Source organism: Tursiops truncatus, chromosome 11, assembly GCF_011762595.2.
Source record: "Tursiops truncatus isolate mTurTru1 chromosome 11, mTurTru1.mat.Y, whole genome shotgun sequence".
NCBI lineage: Eukaryota > Metazoa > Chordata > Mammalia > Artiodactyla > Delphinidae > Tursiops > Tursiops truncatus.
Genome location: NC_047044.1, coordinates 31,336,922 through 31,361,711, shown reverse-complemented (window position 1 = coordinate 31,361,711; position 24,790 = coordinate 31,336,922). Strand labels below are relative to the sequence as shown.

Sequence of the window (24,790 nt, the reverse complement as noted above, 5' to 3'; positions counted from 1 at the left end):
CTTAGGTTGTTTCCATCTCTGGGCTGTAAATAGAGCTGCAATGAACATTTTGGTACATGACTCTTTTTGAATTATGGTTTTCTCAGGGTATATGCCCAGTAGTGGGATTGCTGGGTCATATGGTAGTTCTATTTGTGGTTTTTTAAGGAACCTCCATACTGTTCTCCATAGTGGCTGTACCAATTCACATTCACACCAGCAGTGCAAGAGTGTTCCCTTTTCTCCACACCCTCGCCAGCATTTATTGTTTTGAGATATTTTGATGATGGCCATTCTGACCGGTGTGAGATGATATCTCATTGTGCTTTTGATTTGCATTTCTCTAATGATTAATGATGATGAGCATTCTTTCATGTGTTTGTTGGCAGTCTGTATATCTTCTTTGGAGAAATGTCTATTTAGGTCTTCTGCCCATTTTTGGATTGGGTTGTTTGTTTTTTTGTTATTGAGCTGCATGACCTACTTATAAATTTTGGAGATTAATCCTTTGTCAGTTGCTTCATTTGCAAGTATTTTCTCCCATTGTGAGGGTTGTCTTTTTGTCTTGTTTATGGTTTCCTTTGCTGTGCAAAAGCTTTGAAGTTTCATTACGTCCCATTTGTTTATTTTTGTTTTTATTTCCATTTCTCTAGGAGGTGGGTCAAAAAGGATCTTGCTGTGATTTATGTCATAGCGTGTTCTGCCTATGTTTTCCTCTAAGAGTTTGATAGTTTCTGGCCTTACATTTAGGTCTTTAATCCATTTTGAGCTTATTTTTGTGTATGGTATTAGGGAGTGATCTAATCTCATACTTTTATATGTAGCTGTCCAGTTTTCCCAGCACCAGTTATTGAAGAGGCTGTCCTTTCTCCACTGTACATTCCTGCCTCCTTTATCAAAGATAACGTGACCATATGTGCGTGGGTTTATCTCTGGGCTTTCTATCCTGTTCCATTGATCTATCTTTCTGTTTTTGTGCCAGTACCATACTGTCTTGATTACTGTAGCTTTGTAGTATAGTCTGAAGTCAGGGAGCCTGATTCCTCCAGCTCCGTTTTTCGTTCTCAAGATTGCTTTGGCTATTCGGGGTCTTTTGTGTTTCCATACAAATTGTGAAATTTTTTGTTCTAGTTCTGTGAAAAATGCCAGTGGTAGTTTGATAGGGATTGCATTGAATTTGTAGATTGCTTTGGGTGGTAGAGTCATTTTCACAATGTTGATTCTTCCAATCCAAGAACATGGTATATCTCTCCATCTATTTGTATCATCTTTAATTTCTTTCATCAGTGTCTTATAATTTTCTGCATACAGGTCTTTTGTCTCCTTAGGTAGGTTTATGCATAGATATTTTATTCTTTTTGTTGCAGTGGTAAATGGGAGTGTTTTCTTGATTTCACGTTCAGATTTTTCATCATTAGTGTATAGGAATGCCAGAGATTTCTGTGCATCAATTTTGTATCCTGCTACTTTACCAAATTCATTGATTAGCTCTAGTAGTTTTCTGGTAGCATCTTTAGGATTCTCTATGTATAGTATCATGTCATCTTCAAACAGTGACAGCTTTACTTCTTCTTTTCCAATTTGGATTCCTTTTATTTCCTTTTCTTCTCTGACTGCTGTGGCTAAAACTTCCAAAACTATGTTGAATAAGAGTGGTGAGAGTGGGAAACCTTGTTTTGTTCCTGATCTTAGTGGAAATGCTTTCAGTTTTTCACCATTGAGAACGATGTTGGCTGTGGGTTTGTCATATATGGCCTTTATTATGTTGAGGAAAGTTCCCTCTAGGCCTACTTTCTGCAGGGTTTTTATCATAAATCGGTGTTGAATTTTGTTGAAAGCTTTCTCTGCATCTATTGAGATGATCATACGGTTTTTCTCCTTCAATTTGTTAATATGGTGTATCACGTTGATTGATTTGCATATATTGAAGGATCCTTGCATTCCTGGAATAAACCCCACTTGATCATGGTGTATGATCTGTTTAATGTGCTGTTGGATTCTGTTTGCTAGTATTTTTTGAGGATTTTTGCATCTATGTTCATCAGTGATACTGGCCTGTAGTTTTCTTTCTTTGTGACATCCTTGTCTGGTTTTGGTATCACGGTGATGGTGGCCTTGTAGAATGAGTTTGGGAGTGTTCCTCCCTCTGCTATATTTTGGAAGAGTTTGAGAAGGATAAGTGTTAGCTCTTTTCTAAATGTTTGATAGAATTCGCCTGTGAAGCCATCTGGTCCTGGGCTTTTGTTTGTTGGAAGCTTTTTAATCACAGTTTCCATTTCGGTGCTTGTGATTGGTCTGTTCATATTTTCTATTTCTTCCTGATTCAGTCTTGGCAGGTTGTGCATTTCTAAGAATTTGCCCATTTCTTCCAGGTTGTCCATTTTATTGGCATAGAGTTGCTTGTAGTAATCACTCATGATCTTTTGTATTTCTACAGTGTCAGTTGTTACTTCTCCTTTTTCATTTCTAATTCTATTGATTTGAGTCTTCTCCCTTTTTTTCTTGATGAGTCTGGATAATGGTTTATCAATTTTGTTTATCTTCTCAAAGAAGCAGCTTTTACTTTTATTGATCTTTGCTATCATTTTCTTCATTTCTTTTTCATTTATGTCTGATCTGATTTTCATGATTTCTTTCCTTCCGCTAACTTTGGGGTGTTTTTGTTCTTTCTCTAATTGCTTTAGGTGCAAGGTTAGGTTGTTTATTTGAGATGTTTCTGTTTCTTAAGGTAGGATTGTATTGCTATAAACTTCCCTCTCAGAACTGCTTTTGCTGCATCCCATAGGTTTTGGGTCATCGTGTGTCCATTGTCATTTGTTTCTAGGTATTTTTTTTATTTCCTCTTTGATTTCTTCAGTGAATACTTCGTTATTAAGTAGTGTATTGTTTAGCCTCCATGTGTTTGTATTTTTTACAGATCTTTTCCTGTAATTAATATCTAGTCTCAGTGTTGTGGTCGGAAAAGATACTTGATACAATTTCAATTTTCTTAAATTTACCAAGGCTTGATTTGTGACCCAAGATATGATCTATCCTGGAGAATGTTCCATGAGCACTTGAGAAAAATGTGTATTCTGTTGTTTTTGGATGGAATGTCCTATAAATATCAATTAAGTCCATCTTGTTTAATGTATCATTTAAAGCTTGTGTTTCCTTATTTCTTTTCATTTTGGATGATCTGTCCATTGCTGAAAGTGGGGTGTTAAAGTCCCCTACTATGAATGTGTTACTGTCGATTTCCCCTTTTATGGCTGTTAGTATTTGCCTTATGTATTGAGGTGCTCCTATGTTGGGTGCATAAATATTTACAATTGTTATATCCTCTTCTTGGATCGATCCCTTGATCATTATGTAGTGTCCTTCTTTGTCTCTTCTAATAGTCTTTATTTTAAAGTCTATTTTGTCTGATATGAGAATTGCTACTCCAGCTTTCTTTTGGTTTCCATTTGCATGGAATATCTTTTTCCATCCCCTCACTTTCTGTCTGTATGTGTCTCTAGGTCTGAAGTGGGTCTCTTGTAGACAGCAAATATATGGGTCTTGTTTTTGTATTCATTCAGCCAATCTGTGTCTTTTGGTGGGAGCATTTAGTCCATTTACATTTAAGGTAATTATCGATATGTATGTTCTTATTCCCATTTTGTTAATTGTTTTGGGTTCGTTATTGTAGGTCTTTTCCTTCTCTTCTGTTTCTTGCCTGAGAAGTTCCTTTAGCATTTGTTGTAAAGCTGGTTTGGTGGTGCTGAACAGTCTCAGATTTTGCTTGTCTGTAAAGGTTTTAATTTCTCCATCAAATCTGAATGAGATCCTTGCTGGTAGAGTAATCTTGGTTGCAGGTTTTTCTCCTTCATCACTTTAAATATGTCCTGCCACTCCCTTCTGGCTTGCAGAGTTTCTGCTGAAAGATAAGCTGTTAACCTTATGGGGATTCCCTTGTGTGCTATTTGTTGTTTTTCCCTTGCTACTTTTAATATGTTTTCTTTGTATTTAATTTTTGACTGTTTGATTAATATGTGTCTTGGTGTATTTCTCCTTGGATTCAGCCTGTATGGGACTCTCTGTGCTTCCTGGACTTGATTAACTATTTCCTTTCCCATATTAGGGAAGTTTTCAACTATAATCTCTTCAAATATTTTCTCAGTCCCTTTCTTTTTCTCTTCTTCTTCTGGAACCCCTATAATTCGAATGCTGGTGTGTTTAATATTGTCCCAGAGGTCTCTGAGACTGTCCTCAAGTCTTTTCATTCTTTTTTCTTTATTCTGCTCTGCAGTAGTTATTTCCACCATTTTATCTTCCAGGTCACTTATCCGTTCTTCTGCCTCAGTTATTCTGCTATTGATCCCATCTAGAGTATTTTTCATTTCATTTATTGTGTTGTTCATCGTTGTTTGTTTCATCTTTAGTTCTGCTAGGTCCTTGTTAAATGTTTCTTGCGTTTTGTCTATTCTATTTCCAAGATTTTGGATCATCTTTACTATCATTATTCTGAATTCTTTTTCAGGTAGATTGCCTATTTCTTCTTCATTTGTTAGGTCTGGTGGGTTTTTATCTTGCTCCTTCATCTGCTGTGTGTTTTTCTGTCTTCTCATTTTGCTTATCTTACTGTGTTTGGGGTCTCCTTTTTGCAGGCTGCAGGTTCATAGTTCCCGTTGTTTTTGGTGTCTGTCCCCAGTGGCTAAAGTTGGTTCAGTGGGTTGTGTAGGCTTCCTGGTGGAGGGGACTAGTGCCCATGTTCTGGTGGCTGAGGCTGGATCTTGTCTTTCTGGTGGGCAGGTCCAGGTCTGGTGGTGTGTTTTGGGGTGTCTGTGGACTTATTATGATTTTAGGCAGCCTCTCTGCTAACGGGTGGGGTTGTGTTCCTGTCTTGCTAGTTGTTTGGCATAGGGTGTCCAGCACTGTAGCTTGCTGGTCGTTGAGTGAAGCTGGGTGTTGGTGTTGAGATGGAGATCTCTGGGAGATTTTCGCCATTTGATATTACGTGGAGCTGGGAGGTCTCTTGTGGACCAGTGTCCTGAAGTTGGCTCTCCCACCTCAGAGGCACAGCACTGACTCCTGGCTGCAGCACCAAGAGCCTTTCATCCACACGGCTCAGAATAAAAGGGAGACAAAGTAGAAAGAAAGGAAGAAAAGAAAAGAAAAGAAAGAAAGAAAGAGAGAGAGAAAGAAAGGAGGGGGGAGGGAGGGAGGAAGGAAGGAGGGAAGGAAAGAAAGAAACAAGATAAAATAAAATAAAATAAAGTAAGATAAAATAAAATAAAGTTATTAAAATAAAAAATAATTATTAAGAAAAAAATTTTTTTAAGAGAAAAACAAAACAAAAAAAAACGGATGGGGGCATCCCTGGTGGCGCAGTGGTTGAGAGTCCGCCTGCCGATGCAGGGGACACGGGTTCGTGCCCCAGTGTGGGAAGATCCCACATGCCACGGAGCGGCTAGGTCCGTGAGCCATGGCCGCTGAGCCTGCGCGTCCAGAGCCTGTGTTCCGCAACGGGAGAGGCCACAACAGTGAGAGGCCCACGTACCGGAAAAAAAAAAAAAAAAAAAAGAAAACAGACAGATAGAACCCTAGGACAAATGGTGAAAGCAAAGCTATACTGAGAAAATCTCACACAGAAGCATACACATACACACTCACAAAAAGAGGAAAAGGGGAAAAAATCATAAACCTTGCTTTCCAAGTCCACCTCCTCAGTTTGGGATGATTCGTTGTCTATTCATGTATTCCACAGATGCAGGGTACGCCAAGGTGATTGTGGAGCTCTAATCCGCTGCTCCTGAGGCTGCTGGGAGGGATTTCCCTTTCTCTTCTTTGTTCTTACAGCTCCTGGGGCTCAGCTTTGGATTTGGCCCTGCCTCTGCGTGTAGGTCGCCTGAGGGCGTCTGTTCTTTGCTCATACAGGATGGGGTAAAGGAGCAGCTGCTTCGGGGGCTCAGGCCGGGGGGAGGGAGGGGTATGGAGTGCGGGGCGAGCCTGCGGCGTCAGAGGCCGGCGTGTCGTTGCACTAGCCTGAGCCGTGCGTTCTCCCGGGGAAGTTGTCCCTGGATCCCGGGACCCTGGCAGTGGCGGCTGCACAGGAATGGGGGTGTGGATAGTGACCTGTGCTCGCACACAGGTTTTTTGGTGGCGGCAGCAGCAGTCTTAGCGTCTCATGCCCGTCTCTGGGGTCCGCGCTTTTAGCCGCGGCTCCCGACCGTCTCTGGAGCTCCTTTAAGCAGCGCTCTTAATCCCCTCTCCTCGCGCACCAGGAAACAAAGAGCGAAGAAAAAGTCTCTTGCCTCTTCAGCAGGTCCAGACTTTTCCCCAGACTCCCTCCCGGCTAGCTGTGGCGCCCTAGCCCCTTTCAGGCTGTGTTCATGCAGCCAACCCCAGTCCTCTCCCTGCGATCTGACCAAAGCCCGAGACTCAGCTCCCAGACCCCGCCCGCCCCGGCAGATGAGCAGACAAGCCTCTCGGGCTGGTGAGTGCCGGTTGGCACCGATCCTCTGTGCGGGAATCTCTCCGCTTTGCCCTCCGCACCCCTGTTGCTGCGCTCTCCTCTGTGGCTGCGCTCTCCTCTGTGGCTCCGAAGCTTTCCCCCTCCGCCACTCCCGTCTCCGCCAGTGAAGGGCCTTCCTAGTGTGTGGAAACCTTTTCTCCTTCACAGCTCCCTCCCACTGGTGCAGGTCCCATCCCTATCCTTTTGTCTCTGTTTATTCTCTTTTCTTTTGCCCTACCCAGGTACGTGGGGGGGGGGGGGGGTTTCTTGCCTTTTGGGAGGTCTGAGGTCTTCTGCCAGCGTTCAGTAGGTGTTCTGTAGGAGTTGTTCCACGTGTAGATGTATTTCTGGTGTATCTGTGGGGAGGAAGGTTATCTCTGCGTCTTACTCTTCCGCCATCTTCCCCTCTAGGATCTCTAATGACGTTCTTAAAATAAACCTTACTCATTAGAATATAGAAAAGCTGGATTCATAAAAGTCTCCAAAGGAGGAAAAGGAGGAGGAGGGGGATAAGGAAGAAGCAGCAGCTGCAGCCAAAAGGATCATTTATATGTGTATCAAAATCCCAAGGAATAAGACAGGAGTACAGATGAGTGACAGTGAAGTAGGTGCTCATGCCATCAAGAAATGAAGGAGAAGAACCTGAGAGTTAGTACATGAAAGCAACAGTGAATAGCAGTGGGTATGTAATCTGATAACATGAGATTCAAATCTGGGAGGGATTAAGGAGTGATGACCCAGAAGCAGCAATGAGGACCAGAGAACCCACTGCCAGACCCAGTGACAGTTATGGAGGAAACACAGCCACCAAATGAGAGGGCTAAAGAGGCAGATATATCCTCAAAAGACAGCCTCATTTTCATTTTGAAGAAAAAGTTCTAAAAGTACATTGGATTTTGCTAAGTATGGACTGAAATTCCAAAAGGCACACATTATAGTACAATTTCAATGTCCATCTATAATTTCCTGGCTATGGTAGTGGATAAAGGTTTATCTGGGCTGATGCAAAGTGTTACACATTCTTCTAATAAATGGGAAAAGCGAGGTTAGAGGATAGTATTACATAAATATGTATGTACACATAGTTTTTCTGAGGGTTAACAAGAAATACCTGTTTTCCTGTGGAGGAAAGAACTTTAATGTTGGAGGGAGAATTTTACCTTTATTTTATACTCTGCTGTAGTACAATATTGCAATGCATGATGATGTGAGATAAAATATGAATACTTATTGGGTCTTTGATATTAAGGAATAATTTTTCTTAGGTGTGACAAAGGTATTACGTTCTAAAATTTATAATTTAGAGATACACATATAAATATTTACAGATCAAATATTTGTAGGTATTAGCCTAAAAATAATATGAAAGGGGTGGTGGGTAAGTGGTGTAGTAGGTGACTTAGATAAAATAAGATCATTCAGCACTTAAGTAAGATTGAAGCTAGGTTATGGTTACATGGAAGTTCATTACACTACTCTACTTTTGCATATATTTCAAATTGTCCATGATAAAAAGTTTTAGAAAATAACTTTTAACTTATTGAACATTGCAATAGGTAATACCTATTCAGATTCAATGTTGTTTCAATTCCATGCTTTATTATTGCTTTAAATTGGGGGAATGCAATGATATAAGTCTTCACGGTCCTAGTCCTCATGTGTTTATAACTTAAAGGGGAAAACAAACAATTAGCAACCCCCTGCCCCCCCCCCCCAAAAAAAATTATGAGATGTGTCGAGGAGGGCTTTATAAACCATGTTGAGTTTGGGTTTGGTCCTGAAAAATAATGAGAAGCCATTTCAGTGTTTTAATCAGAGGAAAGTATTATCAGTTGTCTCCATATTATTCACTCTAACATGAGGAACTGATTGAAAAAGGGCTAAATAGTGGAGGAGTGCGATCAGTTACAAGGCTATTATCGTCTAGGCTTATATTGATGGAAGTTTGTAATATAAAGCGTGAGCAGAGGAGGAAAAATCAGCAAAGAAACTGAAAAGAAATGGTGGGTGAATAAGTGTGATGTCATAAATCTAGAGGATGTGGTCTCAGGAGTCCAATACCAACCAGGAGCTAGGCAGGATGATTACTTATTGCCTAAACCACATAAGCCATAATGGTGTATGATCTTGCCATTCCATCCCTCTTCTCAGAAGCACGCAATGGCTTCGCATGGCCCCTAAGAAGAATCTGCCCTCCTGTGGCATTCAAGGCTCTGGTCTCATCTCACTGTGTATCCCTTTATGCACTGTATGCTCAGGATTGGATTTGATGGGATAAATTGAGAAATTTTAAAACTACTTGCTTTGGAAAACACTGCTCAGGCTGGGCATAATTATCCTTCTTTATCAAAATTTCTCATCCTTGTAAATCTTAGCCCAAACACCAACTCCCCCATGATCATCCCTAGGCTGTCTATTTCTTCTTCCTGTGTGCCCCGAGTACATTAACTAGACCGCAGTTTTGCACTTAGGTAATTACTTCACTGTGGCTTTATGCAGTTGACAGTGGTTTTCCTACCTTCTCCCCAACTAAGTTAGAAACCCCTTGAGATCCAACAGTGTATTCATTCAATTTTACCTTCTTTGATTACTTTACCTATCTTCCTTGATTACTTAACCAATACATATTTATTGGAATAAAATGATTTATCTCCTTTTGTGCATATTAGAAGAAAATCTAGACTAATGATGTTTTCCATAGAAAACTTTGAGTTTACCGTAAATGCTCAACCATGTTATGAACATGTGTGATAACTTTAAGATAATGACAGGGCAAATTTGAGTGCATAAAATTCTTTATTTAGAACAATAAAGTATGTGTATATATAATGTAATTTCAAATTCAAACCTGTATAAAAAAGGGTCAGGACATAAACCTATTTTAAAAAGTACACATACAGTACATACACATCACATTTTACAACCTTTTTTATTTAACTTCAGTCATAATAAAACTATAGAATAATGTTGACATACATTTACATTACAATATGCAAACTCCAATCTATGAACTAGCAATATATCTGTGCATCCATCTAAATGTCTGAATACTTTAAGTCCATTGATTTAAAAAATAGTGGCAAGTGGACACTATAATCACACATTAATCCTTAGAATATAGGAGAATAGGGTATTTTGATTGGAAATTTTTATTCAGTGAGTCATAGCTCAGAAATCAAGTAACTGAAAATACTATGTTTTTTTAGTTTAAACAATTTTATTTTGAAAAACAACATAAGATGTAATTGGAGACGGCGGTTATAAATACATGTACGATGCTTAAGAAACATTTTAGGATCAAGAATATCCATTTTAATATGGATTATTTCTAAAACAGTATCTTGTTAGGAAATGAAAGTACCATTATTTTATCTTTACAAAGGCATTCCCAGCAACACCATAAACTGTGTGATCAAACACCACAAATGAACTGGTTGGAATTTCAATCTGAATGTTTATATTTTAATGCCAATTTCAGAATAATACTGTTTCAAAACAAGCTGGCTTTCTCTAAAATTCTTATCCCACTTTCCAATCCTGAAATATAATTTATGGTTTACCCATCTCCAAACGGATTCGAAAGTATCTTTTTGCACTTAAAAACTTTATGAGCATCTTACATTTTCTGCTCTTAGCTTTTAAGAAAAATGAGAGCATTTAAATGCTTGATTTGGTACACTTCCAAATGTTACACACATCTCATCTTGGGTAAAATGTACTCTTGGTTTTCATTCTTCAGAGGTGATCCAAAAATGTTTATTTAAGCAACGGAAAAAGCCATCTCTTGTGTAAGTGGTTATCCGACTCACCCTACAGGAGACTGATCTTCACTTTTACGAATGGACCCTATTTACATTACAAACAAGAACAGCCATAGCTTTTTATGTTCAAATTGCTTATTCACAGAGATCAGAGTTGGATATTTTATATGCGATAGTTTCAGCTCTATTTTATCATCTTTGTCAGTCACGTATCAATAGGTTTCTCTCATACCTATGGTATGACTTGACTTCACCATATAGATAAATAAAAATTGAGAGCCAAAGAAGGGCAGTGATTTACCAATACCTGTTAATGGCAGAGTGGAAGCTCCTGACAATTTTTCCTAACATCCATCCCACTATGTCCAACTGCCTTCTTGAAAAATATATTTCTTAGTTAAATTAGAATAGGTTGGGAATGGCTAAAAGCCCCATACTGGAATTACATTTTGAAACCAGAACCTAGCTTCAGAAAAACATTAAGAAATATCCATGAATTCTGCGTGGAGTTTTCTATTAATTTAAAACTTCATTTGAATTAGAATACCAAAATATGCCACAAAGCTTCTCCGGAGTACTTTAATTCTTACTAAAAGCAGATATTTCATTGTGAACATACTTTATCATACATTGTCATTTTTCACATAGTTAATCCTTTTCAAAGAGAATAGGGTACTTGTTCTGTTAAAGTATTGAAAAAAATAACTTGTTTCTGACTCATTAGAAAGTGGCTGTGTGGTAAGCACATCAGATTATAATACAAAATCAAGCAACGCTTTGATATCACAGGGCAGGCACCGTTTATCAGTGCCAGTTTCTCTATAGATTTGGGTTCTACCACAGAGGTACAAGGCTTAATTATACTTTACTCTAAAGTATAATTTAGCATCTGCAGACTTCTGAAACCATTTTAAAAGACAATTTTGAAACATTACAAAAGAGAACTATCAGATACATGGTACCAGTTTAAAAGGTGATTTCACAGTTTAAGATGTCAGTTGTGAGTTTTCCATGATTTATAAAGGATGTTCAGAACACATATTGGATAAAATAAAGCAAAGACATATATGTATATATATATTTTAATCTCCAAGTAGATATGAGAGTTCATTCCCAAGCAACTACCAACCAAAGTAATGTTCAACATTTTTCTATTGTTCGTGTATTTTACTGAATTTTAGTGTTTTAAAAATTGGTAATCCACACAACTCTCAATGAACCAATACATTTAATTAGGCAGAATACATCTCCCCTCGCCTACCGTGCCAGATTTCATAACTTGCTGAATTTGTTTATTTAACCCTATCAATTAGGACCATGTCCTTGTGTGTTAAAACCCAGCTACCAGCTTTGAGAACAAAAGTACATCTATTATACTCTAAAGCTCATTAAGCAGCATTTTTACATACTTACAAAAACTGAAACCATTGCTGAAACAAACTATTAGATTGAGAAGTATCAATCTTCTCAATTGACACATGACCTACACACATACTCATGTTAATCTATGTCTATTTTCTTCAAAACAATCAACATCACACACTGAGACAGGTCCTTTCAGCCATTAACTTGATCTCTGGTTTTATTATATATAATTGGTTGTACCATGGGATATTTGAGGGACTGAATAAATTAATGCAACTTCCCAAAGCATCTGGGTTGTATCTTAGAGACATGACTAGTGTTTGAGGAACCACAGCACTTTAGAGGAGGGATCGTAGAAATCATCTGAGCTCTTTGGTATAAAAAAGAGCAAGGGCCACTTACTAGAGTTGTATTTGAATTAGCTTTGAACATAAGCTAAAATCCAGCTCTACTAGAAGTTCTTGGACTTTTGAAAACAAAGGAAAGATAGCAGGTTTTCATGCCCTTCTCTATCACTGCATTGAAAACAGTCATGTGATGGTGATAGACATGGCAATGATGTTATCACAAGGATCAAGTTAGAATGGAAAGCTTTGGATTCCTGTATGTGTACGTTTGTGATATATTAAAAGAATCTTCATCAAAATAAACCAAAAGAAATCATTCCTTGACCTTAGTCAGATGGTCCTTTGAAATAAAAAAAATTGGCGAGGGAAATTCACTTAATGTCTTACAAGTTCTGGTTTAAAAATGCAATGTCCATCTTGGGAATTCCTGCCAAGTTCACTCAATATGACAAAAACGCTGTCGCATATTTTAATAGCAAACTGACATGCGTAACTACATAAAGCTTTCTTTTTATTTTTAATTCATAAACCTTAATGAATACAGAGTGCCTGATTTTAAATAAATGGATCCTTTAAACAGATAATGGTGATTATACTATAAATAACTAAAGTTTCCTGATCCCCTGCATTCTTGTAAAAGCCAAGTCACCTAGTTTTCAACACCCATATTAGCATGTGTGTGGTTATCTAACCATAGATACTAAATATCATAATTTATATTTACTCTCTCCCACAGCAGAAATTGAAAATGCGGCCTCCATACATTCAGTGATTTCTCCTAAGTCCCTTTACATAACTCTGTGATAGTTTTAGAATATAAACATTTTGTAATATAATTTGCAAGCACAATTTGTACACGCCATAGTGGTCAAGGGCAAAGGCTGACTTCACCAGGGGTGCCAGATGCCCCCCTCGGCAGACTGTCCTGCTGGGCAGTGTCCACAGCTTCTTCGTGTGATGACTCTTTCGGAGTCTCTCCTCTGCAAAGGCATCACTGTTGTGTAATTCAGTACTGGCTCCCCTGCATGACTAAAGTCAGACAACCATGTCCGTTTGTCTAGTGGGATACGGTTGAGCACACTCTGTGTCAGAAAGAGACCAAGCTCAGACCCATATCATTCCTTGATCAGCAGCTAGAAGGCTGACCTGCCCCTACCCCCACCCTCTTTTCCCACTGCTTTCTAAATGAACAGTGGCTGATGCTATGGAGTTTTTGTTTTTTGAATTTTTTCTGGATCCCTTTGATAAAAATGATGACCCCCACTATCCAGGCTGAAATCTACTTGCAGAGACCAAGATAACTATGAACTGCAGGTTGTAACTGTAAAATAAAGCTATGTGGTTTTTCAACAATTAGACGTTTCTGGAGGCATGCAAAACGGTACGTGCAGCCTGGGACACGTGCTGTCTCTCCCAACATCAGCTGCAAGTTCTAATTGAGACCACAAATCCCCCAGGTCCTTAAAATAGAGTCCTGCTCGGTGCAAGTTCTTCTTTACAGATGATTAATTCAGTGCCAGTTTCACAGTAAAACACTTTGTTCCAATTTCTGAATCATCCACATAGTCATGGGTAGCAAGAACAGATAAAGATGCGGTCTGTCACTCCAGACAGAATAGGAATTTGTTTAAAGCTGCTTCATTTATGAAGCAAACATGAACTGTTACCCGCCTAGAGAAGAAAAAAGAGAGATTATAGCATATCTGCTTTCTACCTTCTTTTCATTCTCAGTAGCTGAATTCATGTGGCTTTGAATGAGTAATAGATTTACAATGCATGCTTCACTTACACAGCCTAAAATAACTTGACAAATGTTTCCTAGACGCAGTGATCAGTCACTTGCTGATCTCCCTAGTAACATTTTACATAATCTGAAATGATCTTACTGTTTACTGAGTGTCTCTTCCCATTAGAATGTAAGCCCCATGAGGAACATAGAGCTTTTGTTTATCTTTTTCACTGCTGTATTCCAACACCTAGAACAGTGCCTGGTACAAAATAGATACGGGTGTCCCCTGCTTTTCAAAGTTCCCTTTATACCACTTTGCTTTTACAAAACACCTACTTTAGTACCTGTTTTCAACAAACGAAAGAAATCCAAAGAGGATTTTTGCTTTTATGAAAAAAGGCAAAAAGAGACCGTCGCATTCAGGGTTTGTTCTGCAGTGAGCCTACAGAGGCAGTGTGCACCGCCAGCAGTGAGAGTGGCACCGCCAAGTTCTTCCCCGGAACTACACTTAGCCTCTCCGCATAAAGCCACCATAACTTTGAATTGTGTCTACGAGCATCTGTGCTTTACATAGATTTATTTTATGCATCGCATTAGCAAGATGTATCCTAAGGTGATTGCGTCTTTGCTTTAGGCCGTTTTGGTTTAAGACAGGTTTCATTGGAATGCTCTACTTTTGCATAGCACTGGAGGGGGACACTTGTACTCAATAAATATTTCTTGAACATAGAGTGGATGAATGAATACCCCGTGGCTTTCATACCCCCAAGCACAGCACAGATTATCTCCATTTCTGATGAGTGTTATCAATCTATGTAGCCTTGAATTTCTCTAACAAGCCTTTGAAGAGGTTGTAAACAGGTGGTGAGGGGAGAGGGTCTGAAGAACAATGGCGGTGTTCCGAGTGGAGAAGTGGAGATTGATGGAGTGGCATGCAAGAGATATCTGGGACAGGCGGAGAGGCTGATCAGAGGCCACCCACAAATGACAGCCTCCTAGCCACAGATCAGTGCCAGTATCCTGACTGCCTAGCCAGGTTCTAGCAATCACTTCTCCCAGCTGAGGAAAGAGCAGCAGTAGGATCTCCTTCAGTGCTGTCAGCCAGAAGAAGAAAGATAGAAATCCTGGCACCACATTCCTGACAAAGCCTCTGGGGAAGTTCATTTGGCCTCAGCACAGCTTACTGTACTTGCTGAAGCATGAAAGCCAGACTCTGTTTTAGCTTTTCAGTGCTGGTGTTAACCCACTGAGCTTTGGACTCAGCTTTCAGATTTTTCAGCTTTCAGGTGAAGTATTTGTACTTCCTTATCTTTTTTTCTTTTTTAATTATAGGCAGCATTTGCATGCTATCTTCAATCACAACCCCTAAATAAATGTGTATTTTGCATTTAGTTTCTTCCCTACTCTTTTCCTATTTTGTCCTTATTTATCAATCCCAGAACCAGAGATCACTGGTTTTAAAATGTTTGAGATCATTACATAGGCTATATATAAAACTTTATAGTATGAGTGATAAGAAGTACAGTGTTTTTTTCCAGTAATATGCTAAATGTATATTACTCTAATGTAATATACGAAATGTATGCAATCATTAAGTGTAATATATTGAAAATGTAAATATATAAAATGTAATAATATACTAAAAACCATATTACATGACAATTTACCAAAGAGAGAACTCTAAAAAATAGAAAACCTGTATTTAGGAAAGCAGAATTAAATACTGGAGGAGAAATTAACAGGCATTAAGAGCAAATTTCAGAAATGCAAATTACCTAGCAGATATTTTAAAAATAAAACTTGGTTAGAAAAGCAGAAGGAAATCACAAAAAAGCAAAAAATATATATATTTTTTGAAAAAGCTACAAATAACTTGAAACTCTAAACGTAAGCGTAGAGAAGCAAGATTGGAAATCTATTCTGATTATGTCTTTGGATCATTTCGCAAAGAAAACAAACATAAAAACCAACAAATGGTTTCCCATAGAACGAAACTACCATTTTTATAATAATACCATGGATTCTGGCAACAACCTCACGAAATAAATAGGGTGAGTATTATTATCCTCCCATTACATTTGAAGAATCAGGGGTTAAAAGACAACTGACTCATCCAGGAACCTACAGCTAATTAAGGTGCAGATTAGACCCAAGTCTAATCCCTTCTAATCCTCTGCATCACAATGTATCTACACAGAGCGAGCTCCAAACCAAAACCTTCAAAATTCTAGAAATTCTTAGGAAATATGTGGTAAAGAGTCAAAGATCTGGCCATTGGTAACCAACCATTATTGAGTCCTGTGCAATAAATGTCCCAGCATAACTTGCCCTCATCCCTATTCCAATTCTAGGATCGACTTTCTTCTGTCTTAGATCTACTGGAAACTTCCAGGTTGTGTTTCTTTTATGAATCTCTCCACCAGCCTAATTATAATAAGAATTACTTTCTAGGGGTTTCCCTGGTGGCCCAGGGGTTAAGAATCTGCCTGCCAATGCAGGGAACATGAGTTCGAGCCTTGGTCCGGGAAGACCCCACAGGCCGCGGAGCAGCTAAGCCCGTGTGCCACAACTGCTGAGCCTGTGCTCTAGAGCCCACAAGCCACAACTACTGAGCCTGCGTGCCACAACTACTGAAGCCCACGCGCCTAGAGCCTGTGCTCTGCAACAAGAGAAGCCACTGCAATGAGAAGCCCGTGCACCACAACGAAGACCCAACACAGCCAAAAATAAATAAATTAAAAAAAAAATTACTTTCTACACTTACCATGCTGGGATAAGTCCCTAAACACCGCCATCTCAGTATCTACAAACTCATGCTGTTTACCGTCAACCAAACTGGGCCTTCTCCGTGATTACACGGTCCTTCTCCCAAGGTCTCAATTAAAATTCTTCGTGGATGACTTCCCAATCCCCAATCTATTATTTGCAGCGCTTACTGTACTCTGAATTTCCAGTGAAGCATATTTGGCCACTGGTTAATAATTCCTAACGGCTCCTTCTCCCATTTTTTTCTATTGGCACTGCCATCTGGTTAGTCCCATAGGCTCCAAATCATCCCTGATTACTGCCTGCGATGTCAAGCCTCACGTCCCATCAGGAACTAGGACTTATTCTTTTACTGCAGTGACTCCAAAATGGCCTATGCTTTCCTATCTCCATGGCTGTGACCCTAGTTCAGGTTGTCATTCTCTCACACCTGTTTTGAAGATTGGCCTCCTAAGTGGACTCCTTGATTCCAGGTCACCACTCCCATCCATCTGGCCACGCCAACGTCTGATTACTTTCCTAAACCTCTGCTTTGATTGTATTATGTCTTTTCTAAACCCTCCAACAACTCCTTATATTACTCAATAAAGTGTAAGCCCTGTACTTGGAATTCAGACCTTGTTTCAAACTGATGCCCATCCTTTCTCAGCATTTTAACCCTTTATGTGTACTTCTACTGGAGTCCAGCTGTACAAACTCTTGAACACAGTCTGTACTTTCAGCTCCCTGATTTAACTTATGCCATTTGCAGTATCTGGATTTACCACTTCCCTATTGCCAGTAAAATTTTAGCAATCATCCAAGATCCAGTTCCATACAAATGCCACCTCCATCACCCTTACAATAAAGCCTTTCTCCGAATGATTTCTCTCCCCAGTTAAATAAGACAATTGTATATGGGTGGTACAATTCTATGGGATGCCATCTCTACCAGTCATTATCTAGAGCTATGTTCAGGGCACATCCTCTACAACCATATGCAGTGGCTTTGCCTTTGACTCATTATTGCATTTCTTTGTCAGCTTCTTTTGTTGTTTTTTAACCAAAATCTCCTTTAGTCTGTTTTAAAATAGGTTATTATGCATATGTCTTATCTCCTTTTGTAGGCCATAAGCAATTTGAGGACAGAACTAGGTTATATTAAGCTTTGCATCCAACAGTGCACGTACTAGAGCTTGTTGGTGTCACATTTGTGGTTAGAATGAAGAGTAAAATTGTGCTATGATCTACTCTATTTCTTTCTCTTAAACTGTGCTACACGCAACCCAATAAATGAAAAATTCTTCTGGGATGCCACATACGTATACTTGTCATTAGCTAGTTGACTAAATACATTTTTAACTTTTTGCAGAGATAATTTCACGTTTGATGTCAAATAAACACAGCTTCTGTATATTTTCTCTTAGAGGCAACTTCTTTTGTTTCTGGGTCATTATCTACATTCCTTCCTTGTATTTAAAATATCAAATCCTCCTCTTCATTTTCCAATTATAGGTTGGAGAACTATTCCATATGTTTTCTATTCTAGTGTTCCAATATTTGTCCTGGTTTAATTTCTTTTAGTTCATGAAACTTCTATTTCAGGGAGAAATCCTTGCCACAAACCTGAGTCATTCCTTATATTTTCCCCTTTTTTTGTGAAGCAAGAAAATGACTATAATCCAAATTATAGCCAATTTTTAAAATATATAATTACAACTCCATATTTCATTTCTATCTTGGTACTTTTTACTACTGTTCTTCTTATTTCTTGGCATATTTCCTCTCCTACCATGTCACAGTCTGTTCCCCCAAGCCTTTCCCTCCACCACATCCCTTTCCCCAAATTATACTCAAATTTCCTTGGCAGGTTTTACCAAACCTCTGTTGATACAAGGAACAGGCTTTCTGTATACGATGGGTACTCAATAAATGGTTACAAATGATACATATATATTTTGACTTCGGGGTTTGCAGATTCATGATAATGAGCTGCTTCTATTTTCCTCCTTTTATCTATCTTGCCCTCAGTATTTGAATTCTTATTTACTTCTACCTACACACGTCTATTTTTGTTTTTACTCCATAAATTTTATTCTCACGTTACTGCAGTTCTCTGAGGTATTCATCCATCTCTCCATTCATTTATTCAACAGATACATTCATCACTTGTATGTGCAAAGTGTCAACTATATAGTTTAATGGGATTCCAAAATGATATTCAGAAACCAATCCTGTCCTCTAAGAGCTTATGGTTTAGAAGAGGACACAAAACGTCTATGTAAGTGGCTGTGAGTAAGTAACGTCTATGTAAGTAATGGTAACTAATACCATATTAATATTGTATGAAGTGTAATACAAAATATAATTAGAGGGCCATAAAAGAGAGATTACTTTCATTTGGGAAGTTAGCTTTTTGGAGGTGGTGGTTCTGAGCTGAGCCTTGAGAGAGCTTTGCAGAAATGGTGAGAAGTAAGGTCATCTATTTTACACCAGCTCCTCAATGGTATGTGACGAGTTTATTTCTAAACAATTTGGGGCTTCTTTAACCTAATTTCATTCGTTTAATTGTATGAGTAACATTTCAGATTTTAAGAAAAATAATTTAGCCATTTCCCATATGACTGTATTCCCCCTTGCTGTACATACTCTGCTGTCCTACTGACCAAAATCAGCAAATTAAACACACACATACACATACAAGATAAAAATAAACCTTACTGCACTTTTTAAAAGATTGTTTTAAAACATCTTATTTTATTGCAGTAAGAACACTTAACACAAGATCTACCCTCTGAACACAGTTTTAAATGCACAATGTAGTTTTTTTAACTCTAAGCATTATGTTGTATAGCAGGTCTCTAGAACATATTCATCTTGCAAAACAAAAGAACCTTAAAAAAAAGGCCACTTCAGCAGAGCTATCTTCCTCACCACTTGGTAAGATTTTCATTTAGGGTTTATTTATTCACTCAGTCACTTCAACAGACATTTATTGAGCGCCTACAGTGCTTAGGCAACAAGTGAGGTACTTGTGAGGAGATATAGCAAGAACCAGACAGACTCACTTCCTGTCCTTGTATATTCCCTGACCAGCATGTGTAAGTTGCTTGACTACAGCTGCTTTAAAATGCCATCTTTCTTTCTCCTAGACAAGTGCCCTGGGCTTTTCCATCATAATCCATTTCCCAAATGTCACAGGACAAATGCCACAATTAAACACCACATCACCTATGTGCCAAAACAGGATCCCAGTGATGCCATTGAAAAGCAAACCACAGAGAACATTACTTGAGCCTTTAAGGTTCAATTAACCATTTAATGTGTAGTTGGTGGATGTCTGGCTTAAGGGAAGTGAAACAGCAGTGGGGAAAAAACAGTAGGTTTGTACTGGGATTGGAGGTCAAAGACATGTTTCTTGGAATAACAATGATTTCAGCTTGGGGAATACTGCACCCGAAAATAAAAAGGGTCAAGTGAAGGGTTTATTCCTTTACAGTGTTTGACAGGAAACATGAGGCTAGAGGACAGCTAGGATGGGAGCAGAAGAGAGGGTGCTATTCGTGCTCTAGACGTGGTGACCAAGGGCATGATTCAAGGCAAAAATGAAGTCTGTGTAATAGCAGGGTTAAAGCGTTAGAGGCATATGCGACATAATTACTATTATTATATGATGTTATTTTTGGGTTGTTGAAAAATGATGTTTGATAAAAGTGAGTTCCTGGAGGAGACAAAGGCTCTGTGACCCAGTTTCCCTGGGGAAGGTTCAATCTAGAGAGAAATCTCTGAATCTGGGACAGAAGGGAAAGCTGGAAGGACAGTGACCTGTAAGGAAAAGGTGAAGCTCACCGGAGACCATGTCTGTAATAATCGGGCGAGTAAATGATCCTCTAACCACGAGGGAGTGCAGGGGAAGAACTGAAGATTTAGGAAGATGAAAGAACACTTATACACCACTGTAATAAATGGGGGTTCATGAGCAGAACAGAATTAACAGTGAGTTGGCAGAAGTACAAATGGGAAGAGCATGCATGACGTTGGATCAGGTTAGTGCCATTCAGGGTGCTCCCTGCACCGCGTCTGCAGCTTGGGAGTTGAGAAAGTAGACAGGAGAGGGGAGAGGAGGTATAAACATCAGTGCCCTCTGGTCATGTTTTCCTAGTCTCCTTTCTCCCCAGGCCCTTCACAGACCCACACAATCACAACAGGTTATCTGTCCCCGGTTTATATTCAGTGTGTCCTGGGCTCTGGACGGTGATGAGGCACAAGTATTATGTCATGTGGCAGGTGGCACTACCTTGACAATTTCCCTCTCCTACTGTATGGGATTTTTTTTTTTTTTACTGTATGGGATTTTGACCTTTTCTACTTTTCCTTAAAATAGCAGGGCAATGTTTTTGATTTTCATTTGTTTCAGCATTTAACAAATGAGATAATGAGATACTTTTCCTATCATGTTAATCACACCTAATTGAAATTGATTTTATTTATTTTTCTTCTATTAATAATATTTTATTTTAGTCCTATTTAGTCCAAAATATTTTGCCCCTTGTCTAATTTATTTTCTGGCCTCAAAAATAGGAAACACTCAGAAATTCCCTGGTGGCCCAGTGGTTAGGACTCCATGCTTTCACTGAAGGCACGGGTTCAACCCCTGTTTGGGGAACTAAGATCCCCCAAGTCCCAGTGGCGCAGCCAAAAAAGAAAAAAATTAGGAAACGCTCAACTGTTAATGCTTTGTATATCTCCCATACAAGATGAATCCACTACACTGGAATAATACTGCTTGCCTCTCAAAACTTGAGAATGCACAATTACATAACAGCTTCAGCTAACATACTGACCCCAGCTTGATAGAAGACTTAATAAATTTTGGTGTCTAGGATGCTGCATAGTTCTTGTTACATCTTTTAGCTTGAATTCTTAATACTTACCAATGTACGAAAGTAACAGTGTTGATACAAGCCACAATTACACTTCTTGAAACTCTCTCTCTTTTTCTTGCAACATACTGAAAAAGAATAAGAAACATGCTTATTTGCATTTAGACAGAGATTCTGAAGTAACCATGATCTGGGCATTGTAAAGGGCAGTTTTTATTTTTCTGTAAATACAGTAGCAAAAGATTGCAAAATTGAGTGGGAAGCTTACCTTCATAATATTACTGTAGGGAAGAGGGAAGACTTCATCTGCTTCCACATAGTCTCCCCAAGTAGTTAAAAAATTCTCTACGCATATGCAGATACACATACGGAAAATGCTTATATGCACTTAATTTGTGAATATGTACACATACAGCATAAGAGAAAATAACATGCCAAATGAAAACTATAACTGAATGTAAAATCAAAGCATTGGTCCTGGAGCAGTATGGGATAGGGTAAAAACGTGATCAGCGTCAGCCACCATAAGTGGCAAGGTCTCACAAAACAATTTTTGTATTTGGCTTTGAATAAAATACTGAGTAGGTTGAGAAAAATTAAGGGCTCTGAAAGCCAGAGTGAGGTCAAATATATGAAGTATGCAAGAGAAAAATAACTGAAAGTATCTTGACTAGGAAGTGATATTAAGAATGGGGTTTAGGGCTTCCCTGGTGGCGCAGTGGTTGAGCGTCTGCCTGCCGATGCAGGGAACACGGGTTCGTGCCCTGGTCCGGGAAGATCCCACATGCCGCGGGGTGGCTGGGCCTGTGAGCCATGGCCGCTGAGCCTGCGTGTCCAGAGCCTGTGCTCCGCAACGGGAGAGGCCACAGCAGTGAGAGGCCCACGTATGGGCGAAAAAAAAGAAATGGGGTTTACAGAAGAATGAGGCAAAGGTGGAGTTTAGAAAGGCCGAGGAAAAGAAAGATTCTGTGGTAGCAACTCAGTCAAGACATAATAAAGATATGGATGAAGATAATGACTATTGCCAAAGAAAGAGCTAAGCATGTCTTGGCTATAGTGTGGAAAAGAGGAGAATAAGCAAACGTGCCTCCTGAGCTCCATGACCAGGAACGTGAGCAAGATTCTGCTGTTTATAGAAATAAAGAGAGCAGAGATGATACCATAAGAAGGGTTATGAAGACAATTATATGAAGGTATTTCCCAAGTAAATGGAGATGTAGGATTGAAGAGACAAGGAGAGATCAGAAATGTGGATATAACTTGGAAGACATCAGTTGGGAGCTGCCACCATAAGAGTGAAACACTTCTTAAAGATGTTATGAGCACATGCACGGTATGTGAAGTGGCAAGGTCAAGCTTACTTATGCACACATTTAGTAAAACAAAATACCTTATCTCATTGTCCTCTTCATTAATCTGTATATTTTCAACTGCCCTTGTAAGATTTGGTTGTTTCTTCTGGGAAGAGAACAGTGATATATACATATATTATAAAAATATCAATATGTCATGTACTATTTAAGAGGTAAACAGTCTCCACTTCTATGTTTTCATCAGCATGCAGCATATAAAAATACTTTTGCAATAAGAAATTATGAAAAATGCACGGTTTTATCAACTCAGCGTTTTTAGGATGTTGGAGATGAAAGAATAATAAAGAAACTGAAAGATTTAAATAGTAATCAAATGAAAAATATTGTTTTCTTGGTAGGATCCTTTCTTAGAAAAGGGCAGTTTGTTAGCTAATCATTGATGTAATATAGTATGAACAAATAAATATATAAAGTTCAGAAATTTTGTGATCAAGGGGAAAGAAAAAAAGAATAGCAACACTTACCTTCCAGTATAAGGCTCCAACAGCAAACCCAATTATAAGAGAAAAGAATGCCGGCAATGCTACGGCTGCCCATTGTAGGCTGGAGTCTTCAATGGGATTTGAGGCCTTCCCTGTAATTTAAACAGTACAGTGGTGAACACAGTACCTCCATGCCAGAGGTTTTGCTCTTATCCTGTGGTTGTTCCCAACTGTTTCCGAAATGTACTCTTGACCTATCTGTTTAAAATATTTAAAATGCTGATTTTCCTGCTTGCAATGCAAGTCCATGTAGTCTCCAAAAGATACAAGTTGAAAAACGAAAGAAACACCACAGACAGAGGGCTATTTGACTTGGTTAATGCAGACCCATATGGAACACAGATGACATATACCTGCAGATGATTTCTATCATCAGGCAAATCCATCTTCCATGCCTTTATCTTCTAATATCTTCTCACTTTCTCACACTTCACATCTTGCCAAGAAATTTTAAAGAAGACATTTTGCAACCCGGATCAAGGTCTGGATGCATGCCTCGAGCTATGTTTGGCCTGCCTCAAATATTAAGTTAATACCTGTACATTGTGGTTAGAGTACTTTTAGGGACCTCAAGTTTAGAATTATGGTGTCTCCTCATCACATCTTCAGCTGACATTTATTGGATGCCAGTTAGGGCCCCGAACTGTACCATGGAGTAAAGGTTTGAATTTTCAGACTTTCTGCGTTCGAAAGTCTGAGACTACTGAACATGAAAGAATGGCTGGAAGTACCAGTGTCTCCTTAAGCTGACTCTAAATATGTAATTTAGTGAGAGAGAAGACACACACATGAGTTTAACTTGGGACACCTCCCTTCACCCTGCTTTGCTCTTCCATGAGAAGCAGAATGATTCAGGAATTAAACAACACATCTCCCCCAAGCGTCTCTTGTTCCCAACACAAAACTTAACATTTTGACAGATTTTTCTGTCTATCTCCTTACAAGGAACAGCTTAGTTGTTTGAAAACATTGACACATATGTGTCAACTTGTAAGAGTTAAACTTTCAGTTTTCTGTTGAAGATGTAATACAGTTAGAAATTGTACACTTTCAACAATCGTATGATCAAAATGTAAACCAATCCAAGGGAAAGTGACTGTTTTGGGCTATGATATTTTGCAATGATACTTGGGTACTGTGTCAGCCTATAGTCACCTATTTAACATATAAAATACCTAAAGTACATGATATAAAAGAACCAAACCACTGTATGTGTATCAGCATTTAAGATGGAAAAATAAACTCATAGATTTAACCGAAGAGGCAAGAAACAAATGTTATCTATTATAGTGAGAACAGAAATTGCCCATTTCCCTACCATTGGTAAACCTGGTACAGGAAATTCATTAATTCTATGATTCTTATGTTTCCAAAGAGGCTCTCAAAACAGTAAGTCTGTGTGTGTGTGCTGGGGTAGGAAATGGGGGGGGATGTAGTGAGTCATGGGTGTCCCTTATCCTAAGGGACATTGGGTAAAGTGGAATCTTCCATTCACGTAACCATGGATCACTTCCTTAAGACTAGACTGACAGCTCTTTTGGCCCACCTCACATCCTATAACCCCATGGGAAATATGTTTTAGGCATCTTAAATTAAAGCTCAACATGAATTCTATCACCAAATTAAGGCTTAGTTATAAAATGGGATTTGG

General features: G+C 38.9%; 1 protein-coding gene and 1 long non-coding RNA gene across 5 annotated transcripts in view; one reads left to right on the top strand and one right to left on the bottom strand.

Annotated features, from left to right (window-relative positions):
- LOC141275840 (uncharacterized) overlaps positions 1-24,790 on the top strand; it is a 252,781-nt gene that overhangs the window by 214,247 nt on the left and 13,744 nt on the right. The window contains exon 7 of the long non-coding RNA XR_012324271.1: positions 18,558-18,682. This is a non-coding gene — a long non-coding RNA (uncharacterized lncRNA). The remainder of the gene's footprint in view (positions 1-18,557; positions 18,683-24,790) is intronic.
- The window catches only part of KITLG (KIT ligand), an 88,686-nt gene continuing 73,127 nt past the window's right edge, over positions 9,232-24,790 (bottom strand). For all 4 annotated transcript variants that reach the window (XM_019918450.3, XM_019918448.3, XM_019918447.3 and 1 more), the window contains 4 exons: positions 23,122-23,231; positions 22,675-22,742; positions 21,336-21,412; positions 9,232-13,598 (listed from right to left, as the gene is read on the bottom strand). In XM_019918450.3, the coding sequence (XP_019774009.1) occupies positions 21,373-21,412; positions 22,675-22,742; positions 23,122-23,231 (218 nt within the window). In that variant the 3' untranslated portion in view covers positions 9,232-13,598; positions 21,336-21,372. The remainder of the gene's footprint in view (positions 13,599-21,335; positions 21,413-22,674; positions 22,743-23,121; positions 23,232-24,790) is intronic.